A 27,968-nucleotide genomic window follows, 5' to 3' on the forward strand; every position below is an offset into this window, starting at 1 on the left:
ACCTCAGAAAACGGAAAATAACACAAGGCACACTGGTGCTACTCTATCAGGCAAAATATTTGAAAAAAGCAAAGAAGCTGGTTCCAGCTTGGCAAGGGCCCTTCGTGGTGGAAGAGATTTTACCACAGGGGGCAGTCCAGTTAGTCACTCTGGAAGGGGTTCCCTTGCCAGTGGTAAACGGATCAAGGATTAAGTGCTATCACTCGCCCTAATTATATACACATCTACTGATGATAGCTATCCGAACACCATATGATTATTCCCTCCTCAATTTGGTATTTCTCCCTGGCTTACCATTTTCCCCTCTTCTCAAATCTTCCTCATAAAAGCTCTTATCTGTCAAAACTCCCCTTGTTTCAATGTATGCATCAATTAATGTTGTTCTATTTCTCTTGTTCTGTCTCTGTCTCTGCTCCCCCTCTGTAATTTCCGAGATTCAAGTCTCATCGAATAGATCTTTGGTTTATTGGATATTGTTCGATGATTAGACCAACTCAACTGCATCTCTCTTTTCTGTCTCTAATTTTTACAAGCACTCTCTCACCATCAAACCTCTCTTTGCCTTCTGGGACTATCTCTTATAAAAGACTCCTCAAATTGATTCTGTAATGATGTTTTCCTCCTGTTAATTAGAGTCCGTTCTGGTTAATAAACCCCATAGCCGAAAAATAGCCGAAAAGATAAGGCCTAAATCGTTATTCTCTATCTCTAACAGCATTTATATCTGGCTCTCTATCTAGGCCTTGTTCTTTCTTTTCCCCCGCACTGTTCTTGCTTACTGAGCCCCTTGTCATCTCTTAACCTGCCCCACTTTCTCTCCTCCTACAGAGTTCCCATCCTGAACATGCTTGAATGCGTCTTTTTGCCATGTCTCAAGTTCTATATCACCTAAAAATGCCTCGTAGACATCCACATGGACCTCTTCTTTCGATAAATTGGCACTTCGCATCTGCTGCCCACCACTTTCCTTACATTTTCAATAAGCCTCATCTCATACCTGCTTTTTGTCTGCTTTTTGTTGACCTGACAGCCCCTTGCCCCTCCAGCTCTCGCCCTAGCCCTCGCCTTCGACCTTCCCCTGTCGACCCCTCTCCAGCATTCGCCCTCGCCCCACCCCCTATCGACCCCTCGCTCAGCCCTGCAACATTCGCCACATCCCTTATAATTCGCCCCAGCCTACCCTTGTAGAATTCGCCCCTACCCTATTTGGTTTGGATTCGCCTCTGCCCTTTTGGATTCGCCCCTACCCATTTTCCTCTCAGCCCAATCAAATTCGCCCCAGCCCAATCAAATTCGCCAGCCTAATCAAATCCGCCCAGGCCCAGGGCCAGGCCCAATCAAATTCGCCACAATCAAATTCGCATAAGCCTTATTCAATTCGCCCAAATAACTTACTGCCCACAGCCTAACTTCATTCGCCTATTACCCCTTGAATCGCCCCTATACCCAATCCTTAGTCGAATCTCTCGCCAGCCCCACCCTAATTCGCCCCAGCTTCCCCTCTGCCTAGCCCAATACGCCTTGGTCTGCATCTGTCTAATCGTGGTGCTTTTCCATCACTTGGTCTACTCAACTGCTCACTGTCTATCATCCACCCGACCTCACCATGGCAAGAGGTAACAAGCAACAGGAGAAACAGCCAGAAGGAAGTAGCAAGAGAAAGGTAGAGTTGAAGAAGAGGAAAGCTCTGGTTGCAGAATCAGAGAGCGAAGCAGAGAAGGTATCTGCAAGCAGCAGCCATGGCATAGATGACTTTACCTCCAGTGACCCAAGTGATGAGAGCTACAAAGCAGACTCAGCAGCATCTGATGATTCATATGTAAATTCCGAGTCAAGTGCTTCCAGTGATCAGGACGAACATTCAAAAGTGGCTCAGAAGAAAGAAAAGCAGCCAATCATCACTCATGAAATCAAGAGGCTTGCTTCTTCAAAATATCGCACAGCATTCTCATTAAATTTTCATATGCAGCAACTTCGACCATCTCTCAGTGAGGTGCTTTCGACTGCTCAGCTACGGACTCTGGGCCTCACAGCATTGGCTGATGCAGATTTACCTGATACGGTTCCAGCAGAGCTGATACATCAACTGTTGAAAGACTTTCCAAAGGTCCGGGGCCACAAGCTAACAGCTACAAGGCTTGGCCATGCCATGGGTATGACCAACTTTCCAGCTGTGAAGTCTACTACTCGCACTTTCTCCTTGCTGTCCAAGGATGCGACAATTCAAGCATGTCAAGAGCTATTGAGTTCGGATTATGAGCGCAACAGACGGCTTCTCGCAATCTTCAGGTATTACTTTCTGGCTCGAGATGCGAAAGAAGACAAGGAAAAAACTGATCTTCTCACTACATTCTCACACTGCGACGGGCTATACTGTTTAATCCACACTATCCCTTGTGGATTCCAGCAGATTCTCTTCAGCTCTTTGCAGACTAGGGCTAAAAGATTTCGGGCCCAAGTGCAGTTTGTGCAGTTAAGTTTTAAATGTTTGCGGCACCTCTCTTGGCATGGGTCATAAACATACCTATCAACCCAAATGAAGTGGATGAGGAGCAGGGAACTTCGAAAGGGAAAAGGAAAACCGTGAGCATGCAGGTTGACCCCACAATCACCAAGAAAAAGAAGATCAAGGCGAAAGTGGTGAAGGATACAGTGAAGTCTCTACTCTCCTTGCGAGTTTCTGAGAGCCAGCAGACTAGGGTACATTTTCAGCGTCACACGTCCACTTCTATCCCTAATTCTGTTGTGCCGGTGCCAGTGCCTACTGCCGCTCCTTAGGACAGGATGGTCACTTCACCCATACAGGATCCTCTTCCTTCTTCTCCCATCTTCACTCATACACCGATCAACATATCTCTCTCTCTCCACCTACAACAACAATCTTAGAGGCACCTACTACACCAGTTGTACCTACTTCTAGCTCGCCGGCTGTGCCACATGTGTGCCCTCCAGCATCACATGCATCTGAGGGATCTTCAGGTATGGCCGACTCCACTTCTCTGTTTCAGCTTTCAGAAAAGTTACTTCAGGACTCCAGAGCTGCTATTGCAACCATCGAGCTAGGCGCAGAGCAGCTAGCTGCAACGCACGAGCGTCACTCCGCCACATACGCAGCTATGGAGGGATCTCTGCGAGTTGCAGAGAGTGCCATCGCAGATCGAGATGCAACGATTTTTGCACTACAGCAAGCATTGAAGATAAAGTCAAGGATTATTGATGACCTAAAAGCACAGGTGCAGGGATTGCAAGAAATGCTTATGTATGGTAACAGGCCTTCCGAGGCTCCTGTGGGATATGGATGGACTAGGCCAGGGATATAGGTCCAGAATCCAGCAGGCTTTGCAGCATCAGCAGGTCCCTGTCAGCCCTCTCAGCAGTTCATGGGACACTACCCAGCTGGTCCCTCTCAGCCCTCTCAGCAGTTCATGGGACACTACCCACAGCCCCAGTTCCAGTACTTTACTCAGCAAGGGTCTCAAGACCAGATGCCACCCATGCAAAGCCAGAGTGTTCCTTTCTGTGACGGTGTTGCTAGTGCACACCGCCATGGTTGTGTTACTAGGCGTCCGGAGTTCACTTCAGGGCAGGTGCTTCCATCCGCTGTGCAACAGATGGCTGCTCAAACCACAGGAAGCCAGGTTATGCAGAGCACAGTCCAGCAACCGCATCGTTACACAATCGATTTGATGGCTCCTCCCGATCCGGATACTTCTGGGGCAGCAGTGGCGACGACACTTTCCCTTGGATGACAGGACTGTGCTCTTGCCCCACCTTTCATTGTACATAGAGTTACTTTTGGAGTTTCATTCAGTGTTTGGCTCACCGAGACGGTGACCAGTCTTTTGGCAGGCAACCTGTAGCAGGCTACAGTGTCACTGCTACAAGACACAGTTACAGTTAGTACAATTGGTCTGGTCTGTTCACACTGGACAGAAACTCTGGGCAGTGACACGTGGCAGGGATACGGATGGTGGCCTAGTGGACATGTGGCCAGGTCACACTTAGCTGGCTGACATTTATGAGCCGTTGGTGGCTCTTTATGATTGTATATATGAGTAGTAGCCGTTGAGTCATGAGGATTATCTTGTACGTAGTCGTCTTGGTAGCGAGTCTTACACAGAGCACTGCTTCACCATCCCTGCACATCTGAGCCTCGACACCCCATTTGTACCTGTGAGTCCTGGGCTAGAGCTGAGTGTGCTGCCACGCCAGAGTCTGTACATGGTTCTTTGAGCTAGTCGAGTCCACATGTTCTGGTCCACTGTTGTGTCTCTGTTGTTATCCATTGTTCCTGTGTTTCATTCTGTTTGAGAGAGTTTCCATTTGTTTGAGTGAGATTGTCACGCACATTGCATTGAGGGGCACCCACACTGTAGAGAGCACGACACATTATCCGCGCTACACACATGCACAGTGTCCATTCACTTTGTTTATGATCATTGCACTCTCTCATTAAGAACGGAACGCTCTCCCTTCCATAAGAACAAAAAAAGGAACCTTGAGCACATTATGGAGCACACTACATCATGAGTTCTGCAAAAGTCTCCTTTGGCTAGAGCACCATGTTGGCCAACTGATCCAAAACCTTTTCCTGGTAGTCGCCTGGCCTGAATGCTACACAAGTTGCCCAAGTTGCAAAATAGTTCTCTGTAAACTGATTGTACCACTTGTCTGCTAAGCCATCCAAGGTAGATTGGAAGAGTACCAGATCACGACCTCTATAGAGAGATACAAACCTCCTTGCATGGTCGTCTGCATCTTTTGAGGAGGGTCCCTTGAAGGTAGGAAACTTGATGTTTACCTTGGCCAAAACATTGGTCAACGCCTCCATGGCCTTTTGCTCAGGGGCCGGTTGCTCAATAGCTTGCTGTAACAAAATAGGGGAGAGCTTTACTAGGGAAGGTGACCTGGAGGATGTAGAACGATGCAACAAGTGGAGGTATGGGTGACGAGGTTGGTGGACTTCTACTAGGTACCAAGGGTTTACGTCTTTTGTTGTAGTACTTCAGAGGACTCAATAGTGCGCTTTGACGCTCAAATGACCGCCTTGTATGTGTCATGCAGTGACCACAAACCCAACCAAACCTTGGGCAAGAAGACCTTTAACTGGCTGAATGAACACATGTCTAGACCAGGCCAATTGGCTAGATCACTTGGTCCAAGACCAGGGCAAGTGACTAGACCACCTAGCTGGACCAGGGACGAGGAAGGCTAGACCAGGGAGGAGGGCTTGGTTGGACGAAGGCTAGACCAGGGACGAGGACTCAGTTGGACGAAGGCGAGAGAGGACAAGACCAAAGGGCGAGTAGAGTAAGCTGTCCAGGGTGGAAAGCCAGCTAGCTCCTCGATTTGCACCTCAACAAAGAGTGAGACTTCAGTTGAGGTCCCATCGTGATCGCCAAAAATGAGAGCACCTATAGCGTGGATAGTGTGTCGTGCTCTCTACAATGGGTGCTCCTCAGTGCAATGTGCGTGACATCTCACTCAAAGAGACTGAAAACAAAGGAACAATAGATAACAACTGATCACGCAGACCAGAACATAGGACTCAACAGCAGACCAGAACATAGGACTCGACTATCTTAAAGAACCGTCAGAGACTCCAGCGTGGCAGCACACTCAGCTCCAGCCCAGGACTCACAAGTACAATGGGTGTGTCGAGGCTGAGATGTGCAGGGATGTGCAGACGTGCAATGTGTCTAGACTCGCTACTCTAGACGATGACGTAAAGATGATAAGTGATGACCCAACCGCTACTACTCATATATACAACCATAAAGAGCCACCAACGACTCATAAATGTCAGCATCTAAGTCTATTTTCACTGAGTGGCGGTGGTGACCTGTCCACGATGTCCACTAGACCACCGTATCCCTGCCACGTGTCACTGCCCAACGAGTCCATTCAGTGTGAACCAGACCAGACCAAAGTCCAACTGTGCTAATTGTGTGTCCTGTGAAAGTGACACTGTAGCTTGCTACACCACTTGCCCTTGTTATCTGACACAACATTTTAGCAGATCTAAGATTGTAGAATTAGCCTCTTCTGACTGTCCATCAGTTTGTGGATGAAACGAAGACGGGAACTTGAGCGTAGTGCCCATGTTCTCAAACAATCCTAAAAAGGCAGAAAAAGCATTATGTTGAAATGTATACCCCGAAAGATGAGGATGTAAGAGGGTCCACAGGTCCAACATTCGTGTACATGCCACAAGATTCATCCAAGCTTGCAATTCTATGCTTAACATGTGTGGTGTTATCAGATGAAGCCGGCGCATTGTTGAAATCACCACAAAGCAACACATTGGAAAGCCATGGATAAGAAGATATCTCACGCCACAAATAGCTCATTGTCTTGAGGTAGTGTGCGCATAAACACCACCAAATTCATAAATCTGACCATTGATTGTACATTGGACCACCATCGAACGACCCGCCGGATCATTATACGCTAGAATTGGCTGCAACTCATGCCTAACCTTATTGAGAACACCCAAAAAGCCCAACGAACCAGCATATGCTATCGAGTATCCCGCAAAATACGAGCATTGCCTAGCATAATCATGTTGATTATGCTCTTGCAAAACCACAATGTCAACCTTACATGTATGTAGATAGTTCCGGGTTAGTCTCCACTTATCAAGGTTACATAACTCACGCACATTATATGAATGCATTTTACACAACTATGCATTTAAGGGATATGTACAGAGGCAAAATAAGGATGGGACTAAGTTGACGTGCCCATAAGCACATCGACATTAACAGCCCGCGACTCAACCACAGTATTTTGCATGCCTGTCTCAGGGGCAACTAAACTATCATGTCAACCTTACATGTATGTAGATAGTTCCAGGTTAGTCTCCACTTATCAAGGTTACATAACTCACGCACATTATATGAATGCATTTTACACAACTATGCATTTAAGGGATATGTACAGAGGCAAAATAAGGATGGGACTAAGTTGACGTGCCCATAAGCACATCGACATTAACAGCCCGTGACTCAACCACAGTATTTTGCATGCCTGTCTCAGGGGCAACTAAACTATCAGATTCTTAAAAAGTCCCATGAACCACTGCATCCCTGTAAGAGTGCACCACCTTATTCCATGCATTAGCAAGAGTGCGATTATCGTTACGAGGAAGGGGTTTTTGTCCAGCAGATTTAACCTCTGGAGGTACATAATTACGAGAAGAAAGCTACGAGCGCATCTTAACAGTCTTCTTGGGGGTCACCCAAGGAGATCCTTCCGCCGAGTCCACATTTTTTCCTTTGTTTTTGGTTTCCGAAATAGAAAGAGACTTTCCTTTACCCAGAGGATTCGTGGAAGCAGCAGATTTAACCTTGCCTTTTTCTGACGGTACGACATTAGGCAGTGCAGAAGCTGCAACCGCGGCAAATTTGGGATTAGCGACTTCTCTCATTAGAGACCGCGAGCTGAGGGACAGTCGAAAGAGGGGGTTGCAAAACAGGCTCGGAACATTCATATTGCATATGTCCAAATTTCCCACAACGGAAGCATGAATTTGCAAATTTTTCCCATCTAAGCTTGAAAGGGCGTTTCCCAATGAGTGGGTCTCCCGGATTGACAGTAATACCCTCAGGGGTGGGAACATCCGTGTCCCAAAGCACACAGAAGCGATTTGTATTAGCATCAAGTTTGGGAGGATAAATCAGTTTTCCCAAACGAGAGGCGAGCATAGGAAGGAAGTGGCACCAAGTGCGTGGAAAATCAAGGATTTCCACCCATACAGGGCACTTATGACGGATTAGGCTTTGATAGTCCTTGGTAAGCCCACGGTAAAACATGTGTCATGTGAGTACCAAAAAACAGGGGAGACAACTAAAGCAACATGCTACGGGCATTAGTATCTGCTAGCAAAACTTCATAGAATCCTCTGGCATGAAAGTAAATGCCTCGAACGGCCTGGCGTTTAAGCAAGAAGTCCACCCACTGACCCACATTTTGCGCAGTGGGCATTTTGCCTGGAAAAAACAGAATAACCGCATTCAAAGCATATTGCGCCACGGGGTCCATCACTGAATGAAAAGGAATGAGTACGTTCAGTAGCAAGCTCGTGCGCCTTCCAAGCATTCCGTGCACCCTTAAAATCCTCTAGCAGACAGTCTCGGAGTTCACCAATTTTTGAAGACTCAGGTGCCATCTGTTTTCTTCCTTTATATGCGGTAATAAAGGGCGTCCAAAATCTGACATACACACATACACACACTCCCTCTCTTTTTTGGATTTTATGATTTTTGATTGCTTTAAACTCTGTGCAGAAACGCACAGATTATGTACATTCAACCACAGAGGGCATACGTCGAGCTAGCGTGAAAATCCTCTGCTGAAAGAAATCCCTGCTGATTGACTGCGTAGGGGAACTGGCCACGTTGAGAACTTCTGTGCAGGGCTAAATAGTCTTTGCAAGTTGATTACATACACACACACACACACACACTCCGCAAGGTGAGTAGGCAGCAGATAAAGGCAGGCCGTAGAGTATGGCTGGAATCTGCGCGCAGAGCAGGGCAGCACAAGGGTTGCAAGGTGCAAGCGTGTAGGGCTTGCAGGGCGCAGGGATGGGCAGCGCAAAGAGATACAACGCTCAGGGCAAGCTTTCGCGCGCAAGTTCTGTTCTCTCTCTCGTTCGAGCTAAATCAACCCCCCCCCCCTCCCACACTCCCACACACACACACACACACACACACACACACACATTTTTTTTGTAAATCAATTTGATTTATCTATTTGTGGGAAATCTCAAAGAGAGGAAAACCCACCAAAAAGATGTACAAGGAAAGGAACACAAACGTGTTCGGTTGTACAAAATAGCTAAAAGCATTCATAAGAAAGCTGATGTATCTCTGCCGTGATATCACCAATTTCCAAGGCGAACCGAAAGACTCCCGAAGGGAAATCTTGAAGAAAGGTAGGGGATCTGTATGAATGCGATGGAACATATAGCCATTACGCTGTCGCCGCAGGCTCCAGTACGCCTAAAACCTGACCCACATGAAGAAGCCTGCAAAGCACTGCAATGCCGGTGAGAAGATACCAAAAACCCAAAACCTCTTATGGAATACCGTCGTGGGAAAACGTAGCCGCATACACGCAGATACCCGACGAAGGAAGTCTCGAGTGACACAGCAATCCCATAAGAGTGACAAACATCCTCCTCGGCAGATAAGCAACGGACACATGATGAAGGGCGGATACGGCGCATCCCAAGAAAGGTACCCATTGGGAGCACCCCAAGTAAACACCACCAAAGAAACAAACGCTCCTTCAACGGCAAATGGCTTTCCCATATTGCAGATATAATCCTTCGCCACCAAATATCTGATTTATGCATGTGCCAAATAGCGTTGCAATGATGAGCAATCCATGGATGAGGCAGAAGAAGAGCATATGCGCGGCCGACAGAAATATCTTGAAATGGCATTTCCCCAAGCTTCCAGTCAGACTTGCGATCACCATCAGCCAAAGGTGAAACGGGCAAGAAACCTATCAACATTTGTCGCAATTCTCTCCAAAACTGGCGATAGTGCATGCCCAATCCAAAGCGGCAAGCGGCAAATGGAAAGTCGAAAGTGAAACTAGCTGCATCCACCACATCCTCAACCACTCGAATGCCACGACAGGAGAGGAAATACGCCTGGCGAGGCGAGCGGTCAACCAAAGTAAGAGAAAAAGCCCGGCTCCAATGAAGGCTCTCCGCACGAAGTGTTTCCTTCCCTCCGAGCATTCCATGATAGATGAATCGTAACGTGTTTCCATGCAGAAAGCAAGGTGGAAGAAAGTGGGCATCCAGGAATATGACCATCTATCTTACCAAATACTGCCTCCCACATGGATGATTGCTAGTGACCAAATGATGATGTAACCACATGCTGACTCAAGTGCGCAAACATAAGAGTCCAAGGCTGAGATTGTTGCGTAAGTGTAGGCAAAAGCATAGCCTTCCTAGCAAGGACATGCCTACGCAGGTCCAAAATATTCAAACCACCAAAGCGCTTTGGTGTACAAAGTTTTGCCATTGACATCAGACACAAACCTTTTTTGTGAGCAGGCGTTCGCCACAAATGAGACAAAATGGCCGACATGAGAGAGTCAAGACAATGGCGGGGCCAATGCAACAATGGCAAAAAGAAATGAACATATGCCATGAGGATACTCTGGACAATTCGTAGGCGAACATGTAGTGGCCAAGTAGAAAGCTTCCAGTAATGCAATTTAACATTCAAGCGATTCATAACCCAATCCACTTTCTGCATGTGAGTAACATTCCATCCAATTGGATAACCCAAATGCCTAGTGATTACATTCGGAATAACAATCTCTCTTGGCCACAATAGAGCATGCCAATCACAAGAACGGAGAGGCATAAGCTTTGATTCACGGAAATTGACTTTAAGACCAGCCGCAATCGCAAACAATTCCAAAGCGTTCATAATTACTTGAACATCGTTTTGCTGATTGCGGGGCATAAACAACGAGTTGTCTGCATAAGCCTGCCCAATAAAGGTATGACCCGATGGTAGCTGCAAACCATGAAGACGCTGCGCAGAGGTCAAGTAATCAAGATACATCAACAAAGGATGAGAGGCAATTGCATACAGCAAAGAACTAATAGGGCAACCTTGCCTAACCGAACAACCAAGCGGCCACGATTCTGTCAATTCCCCGTCCAGGATTCCCGAAGACGTACTACAATCGTACAAGAAATAAACCACATTGGCCAACTTAGGACCAAATCCTAGACATCTCATTGTGGCAGCAATGAAGTCCCAGTGCACAGTGTCAAGGGCCTTTTCAATATCAACTTGCATGACCAGCACACCCACACACACAACACACCACACACTTTTTGTAAATCTGATTTGATTAATTTAGAAGTGGGAAACCTCTAAGCAAGGAAAACCCACCAAAAAGATCAGATACAAGGGGAAGAACACAACTGTGTTCTGCGATGTAAAATCTCTAAAAGCAAACATAGAAGAGTTATATGTCCCAGTGTCAAAGGCAAAATGTATCGATTACCTCAACGAAATCTTGAAGGATGGAAAAGGTTCCTTCTTACGACGGTGAAACATACGGAGATTGCGATGGTGCCACAGAGACCATAGCGACCAAAATCTGACCCATGTGAAGAAGATGGCAAAACGATGGAGGGAAGTCGGAAGAATGCCAAAAAGCCCGAAACGTTTGTGGAAAACTACCGAGGGAAGTCAAAGATTGATGCAAGCAGAAACGCATCGAAGGAATGTCCTGGTGCAACGACGATCTCAAAGCAGATGTCTAACATTCTCATCTGCCGCGAAGCAACTGACACAACAAGAGGAGCTAATGTGACGCGCTGCAAGGAGAGTTCCAACAGGAAGAACTCACAACAAACAACGCAAAGAAACAGACGCTCCTTAAGAGGCAAGCGAGACTTCAAAATTACAGTGAGAGCTTGTCTCCACCATCGTTCAAATTTGTGCAAAGCCCAGAGCGCATTACAGTGATCAGCCAGCCAAGACTCTTGCACAAGAGAAGCATAAATATGACGGGCAGAAATCGTGTCCATAGAAGTGTCCCATAGAGTCCAATCCTGCATACGACAACCACCTGCCAGCGACGGTGGAATAGAGAGGAAATCAGCCATCATAAGCTGAAATCTCGAAATCTGACGATAATGCATGTCCAACCGAAAGGGCGCTGCTGCTTGAGAAAAAGTAAGCAAATTCCCAGATGAATCCACATCATCCATTGTGCATATGCCACGACCAAAGAGGAAGTAGGCTTGACTAGGCGATTGATCAACCGGGGTAAGAGAGAACACCTTACCCCAATGAATGCTTTCCAAACGCAAGGAATTCCCAGCTGCTTGCTGCCTACCATGCCAATAGAGATGATTCGTAACATCTTTCCAAGCGGAGAGCAAGGCAGAGGTGAATAAGCAACCAGCAACATAACCATCCATCTTGCCAAACACAATCTCCCAAAGGGAAGTCTGCCAACGACCAAAAGCGGGAGTGGTAGTGTGCCGACAGAGATCAACAACCATAACTGTCCATGGCTGAGATTGCCGCACAAGAGTAGGTAATAACATAGCCTTCCTTGCCAATGCATGGCGTCGAAGGTCCAAAATATTGAGCCCCCCAAGACGCTTCGGAGTGTAAAGTTTCTCCATTGCTAACAAACGGAGGCTTTCTTATGAGAACTAGAGCACCACAAGTGAGATGCAATATTAGACATAAGCAATGAGAGACGGGAGCAAGGCCAATGCAACAATGGCAAGTAAAATTGAACATATGCCATCATGATACTTTGCACAATACCAAGTCGAACATGTAGCGGCCATGTAGATAGTTTCCAATAGTGAAATTTGACATTCAATCGTTGCATAACCCAATCAATTTGCTGTGTATTGGTTACTTGCCAGCCGATAGGTATCCTAAGTGCTTGACCACCACATGGAGATCAAGAATCTCACCAGGCCACAGAAGACGATGCTAGTCAACATCGAGAGGCAAGAGTTTGGATTTGTGAAAGTTAACCTTAAGGTCTACTGGCAGGCCAAACGTATCCAATGCCTGCATAAATTTCACGCACATCATCGTGGTTATTGCGGGGCATGAACAATGAATCATCACCATAGGCTTGCCTTGTGAAGTCTTTGTCAGTCGATAATTGCAGCCCATGAAGACGGCCGAGCGAAATCAAGTGATCTAAATACAATAACAAGGGGTGGGTGGCAATGGCATACAACAGGGCTCTAAGCGGGCAACCCCGTCTAATATAGCATCCAAGAGGCCAAGGTTCTGTCAACTCCCCATCAAGGAGGCCTGAAGATGTATTGTGAGCATACAAGAAGTATACCACATTGACCATCTTAGGACCAAATCCAAGGGTGCGCATGGTGACAGCAATGAAATCCCATTGTACTGTATCAAAAGCCTTTTCGCTGTCTGCCTGCATCACAAGAACATCCTGCTGGATATACTTTGCATATTCCATTCCAATCAATACATTAGCCAGATTATCCAAAACCTAACGATGAGGATTAAAGCCATACTGCACGGAGTGGATACCAACCATAAGAGGTTCCTTGATACGGTTCACATGGATTTTAGCCAATATTTTATATATAACTGGCATAAGAGTTATGCGCTTCCAATGCAAGAACTGCTCACAAAGCGCTTGTTTGGGCAATAACTTCAACAAACCCTGTTTCCAAGACATCGGCAAATACAGCTACGCCCATGCAATGTTCATCATGTAAAGCAAAGGTTCTTTCAAAGGCTCCCAAAAGGAGATAAAAAATTCCACAATGAGCCCGTCCGAACCAGGCGAACGCTAAATGCCAAGAGCGAGCAATGCCGAGTGCAATTCATTTTCTGTAAAATCCGCCTCCATGGCCAAAGTATCATGTGGCAGGACAATTGAATGCACTGTAGATTGTCCAGGCTTTGAGCTTGTCCAGGCTCAAGCTTGGAACATAACCCGCTTAATAGTTTGAGAAGCCCTTGAATGATGCAAGTTCTTCAAAAACTGTTTCGAGGCACATCCCTTGTCCACAAAAGCTCGATGGCGAGCACGAGTCTACCATTTAACCAATTTTCGTTTCTCATTATGCTGCAAACTCACCCGGGCCTGACAAAGGGCTGTCAATTCACTTTTTGTCCTCAACACACACACACACACACACGCACACACACACATTGTCACACCCACACACATACTCTCTGAAGCAGACCAGCAACAGCAGACGGAACTCGTACAGGGTAGGTGCTGACGAGCTGGGTGATGCAGGTCCCGCAACCACGCAGGCCGCAGTCCACGCTGAGACACAGTTCGCGCTGGAGGTTAGTAGCGTAGAGCTCGCAGCCAGAGAGCGCGTGCAGGGACAACCTTCACGCAGAAGCTTTAGATACACCATACACCACCCACACACACACACACAGTCCACGCTGAGACACAATTCGCGCTGGAGGTTAGTAGCGTAGAGCTCGCAGCCAGAGAGGGCGTGCAGGGACAACCTTCACTCAGAAGCTTTAGATACACCATACACCACACACACACACACACACACCACATACTTTTTTTTGTAAATCTATTTGTTGCCACTTTATCAGCCACGCAAAACGCGGAAATCTGAACAGCCTGCCACGTCATCATGTCAGCGCAATTTTGGAAGATCTTCGTACAGCTGCCACGTCATTAGATTTTGCGTGGGTCGTGCTTTATTTTAATTCCTTTATGTCACTGGGGCCCCATCGGACTGGGTCCCCATAAGTTGGTAGGACTTCTTCTTCTGTTACTTGTTCTTCTTAGGGTTTAGGCCCCTCGGCCGACATCTGCAAGTTGACTCCCTTCTTGAGGGCTTTGACACGTCCGCAATTTGTGACACTGCTTGCCTTTGCCCGCTCCGCCCTACCCGCACCCTCAATTGCCCCTTCAAACTTTTAAGCGTTGTTGCTCAAACATACGTCGCCGTCGCCCTATCCCAATCATTGAAGGTGCTCCCAATACGTTATATTTGCATCACCCATCAGTATGATAGTGATCCAATCCTCTACCATGCTCAAAAATCAGCTGTAGCTATCCAACAAACAAAAAAACATCAATCGGTACTAGTATATCGTCAGCAAAAGACAAGTGTAACAGATACCTTTATGAAATGCAAAAGTGGTGTATGGGATCTGGGGATTGAGATGTATGCAAATTTTGAGGCTATTTGGCTGTTGCGAGCCTATGTATGCATTGTGAGGAAAAGAATTTGTGTACAACACGTATATAGTGGCAGTGACAGTGCCTGTGTGCTGTATCAGACACAAATCGTACAAGAGATTTTACTATTGGGAAACCTCAAAGCGAGGAAAACCCACCGAAAGGGTAATGTACAAGGGGAAGAACACAGAACTCCTCAGCTGTAGAGAGTAGCTAGAAATATTCATAGGAAAGCCGATGTATCTCTGAGGTGATATCACCACTTCCAAAGCAAATCGTAACGATTGCCTAAGGGAAAGTTTGAAGAGTGGAAACGGGTCTGCACTAGTACGACGAAACATGTAAGCATTACGTTGACTCCACAAGGTCCAATAAGCCAAGTATCTGACCCACATAAAGAAGACCGCAAAACGCTGTAGGACCGAAGAGAAAATGCCAAATACCTAGAACCTTTTGTGAGAAACAACCCCAGGAAAGCAGAGCCGCATACAGGCCAATACACGACGAAGGAAGTCTCTAATAATGCAGCAATCCCATAACAGGTGGCAGATATCCTGTTCTGCAATGGAGCAACGGACGCAAGAGGAGGGCCGAATATGACGCGCCCTAAGAAAAGTGCCAACAGGAAGCACTCCAAGCAAACAACGACAAAGAAACAGTCGCTCCTTCAAAGGCAAATGGCTTTTCCACAAGGTAGAGAGAAGCTTCCTTCACCAGAGATCAGATTTATGCATGTGCCATAGGGCATTGCAATGATAGCAAGCCATGATTGTGGTAGAAGAAGAGCATAAATTTGAGGCGCATAAATATCTCGAAAAGGCGTTTCCGAAGATCCCAATCAGACATGCGATCACCAAAAGGTAAAGGTGAAACTGGCAAAAAGTCAAGCAACATACTTTGAAGTTCTCTCCAAAACTGACGGTTATGCATGCCCAATCCAAAACGGCAAGTGGCGAATGGAAACTCAAAGGTATATCTAGCCTCATCGATTACATCCTCAACCACATGAATACCACGCCTAGAGAGAAAGTAAGCTTGGAGAGGGGAGTGGTCGACCAAAGTAAGAGAAAATGCTCGGCTGCAATGGAGACTCTCCAAACGAATCGAATCACCTTGCTGCCGAGGATTCCATGGTCCCCCCCACCCCCCCACCCCCAACCACACACACACTTTTTTTTGTTATGTCATTTTGAATTACCCATGGGAAACCTCAAGACGAGGAAAACCCACGAAAAATACTACAAATGGGAAATTAGAAAGAGTCAAAATAAAGCTCATAATGACTGAGAGTAATCTCATCCAAGTCATAAGCCACTCGAAGAGACTACAACAGAGCCGTCTTGAAGAAGAAAACATAATCGACTCGCATCTGCTGAAACATGAGGGAATTACGTACTCTCGACACCGTCCAAAGCGCCTAGAATCTGACCCGGCCAAAAAAGTATGCATACGGCCGAAGCAATGGCGGAAGTACTCCAAAGATCCAGAAAGATCTACCAAAATGCATGCCAGGAAAACGCGTGCGAAGAGCAGCAGAGATGCAATCCACAAACTGCAGCGTATGAGAACAAGACCACAGTAAATGCGGAATGGTCTCAACTGTTGCACCACATCTAACACATCGTGAAGAGGCCAATCTCCTAGAACGTAGAAATTTGCCAATCGGGAGAACCCCAAGTATGCATCTCCACATAAACAGTCTCTCCTTTAGAGGCAATTTCGCATGCCACACCCTCATGACCTTACTCCGCCACCAAATATCACTCTTGTTCATATTTAGCTTATTACAGTGTTCATACATCCAAGAAAATGATTGCAAATGACCATACACTTTCTTTGCAGAAATCAAAGAGGCTGAAGAACCATCATAGTGCCAATCACAAATTCGGTTTTTTGCAACCAGCAGTGGAACAGGAGATATGGAATCAACTAGATTTTTAATGTTGTCCCACATACGCCTATAATGCATCCCAAGCCCAAAGATACGAGCAACCTGTTTGAACGAAAGCATCCGTCCATCAGCATCCAACACATCAATTACGTTGCAAATACCTTTTTGTGAGAGAAAATAAGCCTGTCTTGGAGAGCATTGAACAAGAGTTTGATAAAAAACACGACTCCAATGTAAACTTTCTAACCGAAGCAAGTTGCCACATACGTCATCTCTACCATGCCACAACAAGTCCTGTGTGACTACTTTCCAATCCGCTACAAGACTGGAGGCAAAAGGATCCAGGTATCGTGGCTTGAAACTTACCAAAAACCACATCCCAATACACACACACACACACACACACACACACGCACACACACGCACACACACACACACACACACCCATCGTCTAGCATTGTCAAGAAGTACTCATTGTAATACATCATCTTTGGGCGAAGAGGTTGTCTAGGTGTTATCCATGTTTCTTTGATGTAGAGCTACCATAGATTCTGCATGAGTATTGTGTAAGAGCTGTGTAAGGTGTTATCCATGTTTCTTTGATGGATTATAATGGAAGGGTATATCTATCCATGTCTGCTTATGTGCTCCAAACTACTCTCTCAACTGCGACTCCTGCTCGCCTCACCCTGAAAAAAGGGGTGGTGTGCCTTGAAGGCTCTGAATCTGAGTCTATCTGATGATTGTAGCAATTCCTAGCATGAAGCTGGCTTGTCTATTGGGAGACGTGTTTCGTGTGCTAAGGTGCACACTTTGCGACATGACTCCAACTCTTAGTCGGGTACGTTAGAGATTGATCTGGTTGATCATGTAGACATTTTACGGGAAGGATGAGACTATGCAATTGCCCATCCAGCTGGAGACTAGACCTAGAAAGAATCTTAGTGGCCTCGGTCTTTTCTTTCCTCTGATGAGGTGATTAATTTATGGTCAGCCTAGACTCAAGTATACACTATGCTTATTGCCATTCATATCATGTACCTTTGACACTCCTACTCTCAGTAATTGTTGTCCTTGTAGTATTTTAATGCCTTTATTTTTTTTTTGTAATGGTGCATTTCCTTATTAAAGAGCATTTTCCTTTAGCTTCCCTCACAAGCAATATACAAACTTATGTTACACGAGTATTGGAATCAGTTGTTTGTTTAGCAGTACAATTATGCCAAATTGTCTGAGGGAAAATGTTATATCAACTGTTCTAGGCCTTTTGGATATTTGTGTTTTGACACAGTAGTTAGTGGACGCATCTGTACGGCTTCGCATACTCGCATTGACTGCAACACCTGGTTGTAAGTAGCTGCCCTTCTCTTGTTTTCATTTGTTTCAATTGGACCTTGATAAGCATTTAACAATTTGGACATAATGCTATGTGCCTATTTTTCTCAGCAAAGCAGGTCACAATCCAGTCTGTAGTGGACAACCTTAGAATTTCATGCCTCGAGTATCGAAATGAGAATGATCCAGACGTGAAGCAGTTTGTACATAATAGGAAGCTTGAACTACTCCAGGTTAGAAGCTTGAAGCTATGTTGTGCAATTGATTGCCTCAGAGAGAATGTTAGTGCATGCAGCACACACTCAATGAATATTTTTGTGGTAGTATCAATGATCCAATCGAAATTAAGTTGTTTCCTCCAGGTGCCAATGGACTCGGAGTCTGTAAAAATCAGAGACCTTTTTCTTGAAGTTTTACAACCTTTGGTAAACAGACTTTGTGGCTTTGGAGTTTTTTATAGCAAAGATGCTGCACGGGTAAGAGGCTATCTGACTGGAATTATGGCTGCCATTTCCTGTTTGTGATACATGTTTTAAACCTTTGCCTTTTTAATTGGATCAGCTTGTACCAGACAAGTTTTCTGTTTCTGATACATGTTTTAAACCCTTGCCCAGCTTGCACCATACGAGTTTCTAACGGCTCGCGACAAATTCAGGCAGGCACCTCCGCCAGGGCTAGATCCACGACAGTATGGGGAGGTCGAGGCTTGCTTTGGAGCTACTATCACCCTCTATCATATGTTCAAATTATTATTTAGCCATGGAATCCGACCGGCATTTGAGATGCTTAAAGAGAAGCTGCAGTCAGGGTGCGGGTTGGCCTTTATTTTTTTGTGTGAAATTTACTCCAAAGACTTTTCTGTGTGACTCAATGCTTTACTGTGCCAGACCATTTGGAAGATTGATGGGAAGAAATGAGAAGGTACAGGAAATTAAGCTAATGATGCAAAAGCATGTGCGTAATGGGGCATCTAGCCCCAAACTAACAAAGTTACTTGAGTTGATGGCAGATCATTTTGGTAAGGCTTCAATATGTTGGCGCTAATATACTTGCTGTCATGGCTCTTTGTGGGGTGGTCATCATGAATCATTTGCATATAAGCTTGATTTACCGCGCTTTTACTTGCAATACATTATGCATTTCCTCACATGACATTGCTGAACCTATATTGTTTGACTATTTGGATTTTGATGGATGCAGAGGCAAATGACCCCAGTAAAACGAGGGTGATTATTTTTACAAATTTTCGAGAGAGTGTTAAGTAAGTATACATTTGATAACGTAAGAACTGGAATTTAAAATTATTACCCAACCACCAACAAGTACTTGGGTTTCTTAGGGATATATTGGAGGCACTCAAAATCCTTGGAGACATTGTAAAAGCAATGGAGTTTATTGGCCAGAGTTCAGGTAATAAGGGAAGGGAAGGGTTGCCACAAGATCATGGTTTTAAATGATCTGGCTTTTTAAAGTCTTAGCAATGAGCATCTGTTATGAATGTTTCTCGGCATTAGACTATTGCCTCAAATGAAGAGAGAAAACAGTCATATCTCTGACTGGATTCAGTCTATCCCAGCCATTCTTCTATCGGCCCCTTACCATTCGCTTCGCATGTGAACCATTGGTGATGAAAATTTGATCCAATGCTGGTCTTTAGAACAAGCTTTTCCTTGATTAATTATGGCCATAAGAAGCATTACCCTAGCTTAAGCACATCCCTAAGCTTAAACAAGATGCTTTCTTAAGCACGTGCACCCATAGTCATAGTAACCAGGAAACTCTGTTTTGGAGCCATCGGAAACTCTGTTTCCGAAGCTCTCTGTTTCTCATTTCCGTTTTGCCATTCCTTTAGGGAGTTTCAAACATTTTATACACAATATAATTATAAAAAGCCGTTGTAAACTGTTCCAGTGAAATGAACAAGCCATTTCCGTCTTTGATGGCCTTGCCAGTCTCATTCCTGTTTCCCATTCCAGGTGACTATTGCCCGTAGTCCATAAAAATGGAATGAGAATGAGGGGACAGGGTCACTTCTATATAGATATAAGTGACCTAGAGTCTTGCAAAAATGGGGCTGGCTAGTTCAGGGCTGAGTGTGCTAATAAAATTGCCACATCATCAAAAGTATGTCACATCAGCATGAAGGCTGATAAAAAATCAAAACGGACTAAAAATGCATATGCAAGGCCATTGTGGACATACAACCATGAGATGCAAGTCACAAGGAACGACCATTTTTGGGTCTCGTACCCATTACCCATTCCCATTTTCTATTCCGGTCCTCATTCCATGTCACTATATAGTCACAAGGAATGGCAATTCATTCCATCCCTCGTCTCTGCTCCCTATGTGACTATGTGACTATGGATGCAACCTAGAATGCCAACATCTGGTTTTTAAGTTTATCCTACCAAGTTGTAAGTATACGAGACTATTAGACTTTTAAGTTATGCATATCCTCTTTACTAAGTTTGTCGGAATTCAACCAAAATTGTGTAGAGTGTAAGGAAGGATATATTACAGAACCATTCATGGCATTGGCATGGTAATTAACAGTTAAACACACATTAGAAGATGGAGTAGAGTGTAGACACAAGTTATGCGTATCCTCTTTACCAAGTTTGTTTGAATTCAACCAAAATTGTGTAGAGTTTAGGGAAAATAGATTAGAGAACCATTCATGGCATTGGCATGGTAATTAACACTTCAACACACAATAGAAGATGGAGTAGAGTGTAGACGCAAACTTGTTTGCTAGATTGAATCAAAGTGAGTACAAAGGCTCATTATATAGAGCTAGTGTAGGCATGCCATCTAGCATCATACGTGACATCATATGGAAGCTCCAAATCAGCCCAATCAACTTGAGAACTCGTGGGTGACCTCTCAGGCTACTTTAGGGACCTCTTAACAAAATCTAGGTGAGTTCACACCCTCTAGTAATGGCCTCCATGGGTAACTACCATAGTCACATGAAAACACGTTTTGTCCCTTCCAAACGAAACGAAACCCGAAATGCTCGAAACGTATCGAAACAAACTAGAAACAAGGGGACGAAACGTGTTTTTCAGGTTGAAAAGACAAAGGGGCCTAATTTTTAAAATTCAATATTAGCCATATAGTGTTTAATGTGTAACATATTTTACCACTTATATGGCATTTGTGAAACGAAACGCCTCGAATCAAAGAAACACGCGAAACGTTTCTTGTTACACTGGTAGCTACACCCCTTAGGTGTCTTTTCCACATGCTACCACATGGTTCCATGCCACCTATGCATCCTAGTAAACAAGAGGTGCTACACACAAGCATAGGCTAAATCCCATAACCCTAACAACCCTCCCCTTGGGGTTTAGACTATGAAAATTGACATTTTTGACACACTCTATCCTAGGAGCAAAAGAACATCTTCAATCCAGGAGACCATGTCCAATCGAGGAGACAAACCATCTCTAATCCAAGAGACATTGCATACCTCCCCTTGAATGAAAGTATAAAGACTGAGGCCAAGCTAATCCAAGTTATCTCTGTCGTCAGAGTTGTAGTCACAAGAGACTGGAAGATTGTTGCGTCTTCTTTTTTATCTTCATCTTTGTCTTCTTCTGCGAGACAGACTAAGCTTCTGGGCTTCAAATTGTTGTTGGTGCTGCCTGTGTCTTTCTTGAAGCACTTGGAAGGAGGATGACCTTTCTTCCCGCAAATGCTACAAGTCTTCAATGTTATGCAATCTTTGGCTATGTGCCCTTCTTTGCGACACTTGAAACAAATTTTATTGCTAGAACTGATTGCAAATGCTCCTCCCTTTGAAGTAGAATTCCTCCTCTACTTTTCCTTTGACAATAAAGAGTTGATCACTAAAAAGTCGAGGCGCAGAGTTGCTCGTTGAAGCCCTCGGTGCCCCAACCTACTGCTCTCCCTCGCATGTGCCCCCCCCCCCCCCAAAAGCCCTTCTCCTCTCTACAGCTTGTCCGTCTCCCCGTAGCCCGCTCCCTCCCTACAGTTTGTCTTTGATCCCTTCCCCTGCCACATTCCCACCCTAGCCTCCACCTCCTCTTGTCTTTCTCTTGTGCAGGGGAGTGATGTGTGTGTGCGCGCGTGGTGTGGTGTCAAGTCTGGATTTTTATCTGTGCTGCTTGTGCTTCTACTTCGCACGAGTTCTCTTGGCGCTTCTACTTCTGTAATTTGTCTTACTTGCTTTTTAGGGCAGATTTTAGACCAGATGATTTTGGGGACTATTTGCTTTTGAGTTTGAAGCTTTTGGGGCTTTGTTTTTGGCATCCCTTCTAAACTTTATAAGAGCCCCTGGGGCCTCATTTTGAGGGGATTTGAACGCAAAGTCTGAGAGCAGAGGTCCCTCGGGTTTTGTACTTCGCAATGAATAGTGAAAAATAAATTCCGTAAGGGGCGCTAGTCTTTGGGGCCAATACCTCTTGGGCACGGCAAAGAGATTGTACTTGACTGAAAAAAAAAGAAACTGAAAGGTCGAATATGTTTGACCTGGAAATGGAACGACAAGATTTTGTGCAAGCTGAGGTTGATTGTTTTTCTAAGGGCGTACCAGGCGAGTTGCCTCCTTCACGTCCTGAAGATCACATGATTGATTCGTGGTAGTACACCACCGAACCGGCCACCTTACAGAATTAGCTGAGGCCAAAATGAAGAAATCATGAACTAGAACAAATTTCCACATTACAAGGATTGATGATATACTTGAAATACTTCATGGTTCTGCTTGCCAAATTGATACAAAGAGTAGCTATCATCAGATCTGAATTGCTCTTGGAGAGTCTACAAGATAGCTTTCAAGACGACTTGGGATTTTGAGAGAGTTTTATAGGCACTGCGGAAGCATAAATTGGTTATTAACACGAAAAAGAGTGAATGTTTCTTCCTTGAGATACGCTTCCTAGGACATCCTCTTAGTAGTAGGGGTAAAGATGGACCCGGCCAAAATTGAGACTATTCATTATTGGCCTGATTGGAAGAAGGTTCATGAGGTTCGAAGCTTATCTGGGCTTGTTCTCATATCATTGGTGGCTCTTTCGGAAATAGTTTGCAGAGATAGTTTCTCCTTTGCATATGCTGACTCAGAAAGGAGTTCCTTTTATTTGGGACCGACATAGATTACAACCTTTGAGACTCTCAAAGAAAAGTTGACTACTGGACTCGTATTGGCCTTACCAGGCTTGCATAAGTCATTCGAAATTTATTGTGATGCTTATGGTCGTAGTTTGGGAGCAATCTTGATGCAAGAAGGCCATGTATTTGCTTATGAGAGTAGGAAGTTTTTATGTCCTGAAATGGTTGCACAGATTTATGAAAAAGAGCTACTGGCAATGATCCATGCTCTTACTCAATGATGACACTATTTACTCGGAGCTGATTATACAGTCTTTACGGATCATGAAAGTTTACGCTACTTGTCACAGAAGCAGCTTTCGGAAAAGCAAATGCGATGGGCTACCCTTCTGTCACAATTTCACTTCCAGATTGTCCATGTTCAAGGACAGAAGAATTTAGTGGTAGATGCATTGTCTCGGAAGCCCTTGGTTCAGGCTATATCCACGATTCATCACAGATGCTTCGAGGATATGGTTGATCAGTATGCCATGGATCGTGACTTGGTTGATATTTTTACTAGGATACAGGTTGGGGAGACAGTTTCAAGCTATTCCATACGAGATGGCTATTTGATGCGGAAAACGATGTTGTGTGTTACACAGCCCTTCAAGGAAAAGGTTTTGACAGAGTGTCATTGTACATCTTTTACAGGCCACCCCGGCATAGATACCACCTTGAAGGGTGTGAAGCGTTACCTCTATTGGCGACGGCTTAAAAAGAATGTGGATGACTTTTTTCGCATTTGTTCAGTATGCTAAAAGGTTAGGTTTTGACAAGCATAAGACACATGGACTCTTACAGCCTTTACCCATTCCCACTCGCCCTTGGGAAAGCATTGCTATGGATTTCATCTTTGATCTCCCCAAGACTCAAAGTGGGCATGATGGCATTTAGACAGTCATCGACAGATTCAGTAAACAGGCCCACTTCATTCCGGTAAAGAAGACAGTTAAGCCCGACCATTTGGCAAAACTGTGTCTCATAGATTTTCTAATATATGGCATGCCCGAGTTCATTGCTTTGGAGAGAGATCCCCGGTTTACTAGTTTATTTTGGAGGGCAATCTGGGAGAACATTGGAACGCGGTTGCAGTTCTCGTCCTTGTTCCACCGGAAGACAAATAGGCAATTTGAGATAGCCAATTTAATGGAATTGGATTTATTGAAGTCTTATATTTCAAATCAAAAGACTTAATGGGAAAGGTATTTGCCCTTGGTGGAGTTTGCCTACAACAACACACAGGGATGGTGCCATTTGAAGTATTCGAGGGTGCTAAGAAGGTTCCTCAATTTATAAGCACCTAAGACAAGATTCTTTTGAAGTAGATTTTTGAAAAAAAAAGTCTAGTAGGCATGGAAGGCCATCTAGCCATTTAGAGGAGGAGAGCTCATCTCTTTTGACAATGACCTTATCAACAAGAAAACCAAGGAGTTCACGGAAGGGAGTCCTGTCGTCAGGTTTGAGACGTTTTCAGGCTACCATGACACCCATCGAGCCCTTGAGTTTGTACAACAGTTTGACGTTGCCTTCTTTGGAGGACGGTTCTTGGAACATTCCAGGGTGCGAAAGGCAGCATCTTTCTTGAAAGGATCTGTACTGACATGGTGGTCTACTTTGGTCTACTTTGTACGTTTTGAGAAGGCACGCCTAAAGAAACGAAAAGGAAAGGAGTGGATTTTTCCAAAGCGAAGATACTATGGCCCTTTCCACATGAAAGAGAAGATCAATGATGTATTCTTTTGACTGAAGTTGCCAAATACTTGGAAGTTTTTATACGAGTCTCTTGAAAAATTTCAAGGGTAAGGTGCTAGTCAACATGGAGCCTGAGGTGCAACATGAAATGGCAAAGAGCGAGGAGATTCTTGTTTTGGAACAGGTACTGGCTCACCAGGAAAGAAAAGAGAAAGGTAAAGTGAACGATGGTTCTTAATTAAGAACCATCCGGCATTGAATGCGAAGTGGATGGACGAGGAGGACCTAGTGGATACCCTCAAATTTGGAACTTTACCTTGACGCTTTTGGTCTAGCTTTGGCTATTCCAGAGATCAGTAGGTTGAATCTCGTGCAGGTGAAACTGCACAAGAGAGGAGTTACTCCGCTCCTTTATCACAGATTACCCAAAAAGAATAAAGTCATTGATTTTCCTTTGGATTTTAGGGATACTGATGGGTTGACAATATTCTGCTGGATGACTTTATGAAAGAAGTACTTCACATGGGAATTCCCGGAACTGATTCTGATTGGTGAACACTCTAACATGTGACTGTGTTTGAGTGTAGGACTCAAAGACGAAATGACTGCAACATTTCGGTCTTGAGAATCTCTATTGACAGGATTGCAATAAGAATTAGTTAATCCGACATCAGTGAGGTCCGGGATGGATCTAGATGCCATTGCTAAATACGTTGCTGGCAGTCATGGTCTGAGATTTGGAATGATTTTTTTTGTTATGTGATTTGAATGTGATTTGATGTGATTGTTGTCTTTGTACAAGTGTTGGATTTGTCTCGTCTAGTGCGTCGGTACTTAGAGTCAGTGTATACTGAATTAATTTTTGGTTTATGTTTGATTTTGCAGGCATAATCGAGGGCGATTACAATTCTTTCAAGAGGGGTGTATGTCACAAGCTGATGACGTGGCATGACCTGGCGGACAAAAGTGATGATGTGGCAGACTGTATGGCAGGGTGCCCGGCAATAGTATGGATTTCCGACATGTTGACATGGTAGCCTGTACGGATTTCCGTAATTTGTGCTGCTTGCTTTTGGGCGTAGATTTTATACTAGATGCGTTTGGGGACTATTTGCTTTTGAGTTTGAAGCTATTGGGGCTCTGCTTTTGGCATCCCTTGTAAACTTTATAAGAGCCCTTGGGGCCTCACTCTGAGGGGATCTGGACGCAAAGTCTGTGAGTAGAGGTCCCTCGGGATTTGTACTTTGCAATGATTAATGAAAAATAAATACCAAAAGGGGTGCCAAACTTTGCGGCCAATATCTCTGGGCACGGAACTACGCTGGGCCATGTTGACTCTCTCTCTCTCTCTCTCTCTCTCTCTCTCTTTCTTAATTGAAATTCAATAATTTTGAAGTATCTATTTGTGTGTTGCTATTGATTTTCGGGTTTGGAGTGTCCAAGCCGGTTACATATATCTGCTACCTATGTATTTATTTGTTTTATAAGGCTTCATAGCTTTTTAACGGTCTCTAGCTTAATTTGCTTTTGAGTTTGAAGCTATTGGGACTCTGCTTTTGGCATCCCTTGTAAACTTTATAAGAGCCCTTGGGGCCTCACTCTGAGGGGATTTGGACGCAAAGTCTGCGAGCAAAGGTCCCTCGGGATTTGTACTATGCAATGATTAATGAAAAATAAATACCAAAAGAGGTGCCAAACTTTGCGGCCAATATCTCTGGGCGCTGAACTACGTTGGGCCAAGTCGACTCTCACTCTCTCTCTCTCTCTCTCTCTCTTTCTTAATTGAAATTCATTAATTTTGAAGTATCTGTTTGTGTGTTGCTATTGATTTTCGGGTTTGGAGTGTCCAAGCCGGTTACATATATCTGCTACCTACGTATTTATTTGTTTTATAAGGCTTCATAGCTTTTTAACGGTCGCTAGCTTAATATAAATAAAACTCATCGCCATATTTTATCTCCATAGCTTCCTCTGTGTTCTCTACGCTTTTTGCACAGTGGGTCACCTTGCTCAATGTGTGTGTGGTCATTGTAGACAATCTCAAGCACCGTGTCAACGTGTGCGGGATTTGGGCAGGCGCTCTTGTCTATAGAAGGGTTTTGCAGTTTCACGACGGATAGTCTGTGCATCTATAAGCTAAGCAAAGCGATGGATTCTTCATCGGTGGATGCTATGTCCCTCATTAAGGAATGCTTACAAGAGGATTTTGAGGATGCTTGTAGGATCTGAGAGGGTCCGAAACCTGAGAAAGGGGTCCTCATTTCCGTTCAACAACTGATGGATCTCGTCGCCCAATAAATGCGGTTATATTTTTCTTTCATGGCAAAATGGCTATGTCTCAGGATGTAGGACAATGGGTGGATTTCTTGGTTAAGCGTCAAGCGGTTTGAGGAGTCTACTTCGGGGCCCGAGGTTTCTATGAGGTTTTGTTAACACAGAGTGAGGCTAGGGATGCCTTGCTTGAAATGTCACCGTCATGGGATCTTACCAAGGATTATCAAAGTCTCATTCGACATAAATGTCGAGTTTGGGTGGAGTTGGTGGATTTTCTCCGCACATGGCGTCACTTTCTTCCGCCTACTGGCTGCGCATTTGGGTAAAGTGGTTTGCCCTCTCAGGTTAGATGCAAATACTAACATATTCTACATGTTGTGGGATATAGACATCCCTACGCCAGCAGGTATACCGATTAACTCAGGCAGGCACCCTGCACGACGCTCCTCGTCTACTTCCGCTCTTTGTTCTATTGAGCCGATGCTTTGCTCTGGTCTTTCAGATCACACTCTTCATGTCCCAGCTGTGGCTTCTCCATTGTGTGCTCCTCTCTCTACTCCTCCCATCTTCACTCCTACCACAATGACCATCTCCCATATCCCGTGTGCAGTTATCTCTTCCTCTATACCTATTTCAGCTACGCCCTCTCCACCTGTCTCAGCTACTCCTACTATGCATCCTACCAGTTCAGCAACTGTGCCACTTGCAAGCCCTATCCTACCAGACACCATCGTAGGATCTTCAGTAGTGGTGGACTCTACTCCCTCTTTGGCTATTTGAGGAGATACTGCAGGAGTCTAGACATGCTATTGCTATCATTGAGTTCGGAGCAAAGCGGTTGGCTGCTACTCACCAACGCCACATATGCAATTATGGAAGGGTCTTTGTGTGTCGTAGAGAGTGCGATCGTGGATAGAGATGCTACTATTTT

General features: G+C 44.8%; 1 protein-coding gene across 5 annotated transcripts in view; it reads left to right on the forward strand.

The window, feature by feature from the left end:
- The window catches only part of FANCM (DEAD/DEAH box RNA helicase family protein), a 207,891-nt gene that overhangs the window by 136,610 nt on the left and 43,313 nt on the right, over positions 1–27,968 (forward strand). For all 5 annotated transcript variants that reach the window (XM_086529246.1, XM_086529244.1, XM_086529245.1 and 2 more), the window contains 7 exons: positions 17,910–17,964; positions 18,062–18,183; positions 18,313–18,426; positions 18,565–18,758; positions 18,838–18,968; positions 19,151–19,211; positions 19,290–19,360. In XM_086529246.1, coding sequence (XP_086385372.1) covers positions 17,910–17,964; positions 18,062–18,183; positions 18,313–18,426; positions 18,565–18,758; positions 18,838–18,968; positions 19,151–19,211; positions 19,290–19,360 — 748 coding nt within the window. The remainder of the gene's footprint in view (positions 1–17,909; positions 17,965–18,061; positions 18,184–18,312; positions 18,427–18,564; positions 18,759–18,837; positions 18,969–19,150; positions 19,212–19,289; positions 19,361–27,968) is intronic.

This window comes from Adiantum capillus-veneris, chromosome 14, assembly GCF_014529385.1.
Source record: "Adiantum capillus-veneris isolate H3 chromosome 14, ASM1452938v2, whole genome shotgun sequence".
Classification (NCBI taxonomy): Eukaryota; Viridiplantae; Streptophyta; class Polypodiopsida; order Polypodiales; family Pteridaceae; genus Adiantum; species Adiantum capillus-veneris.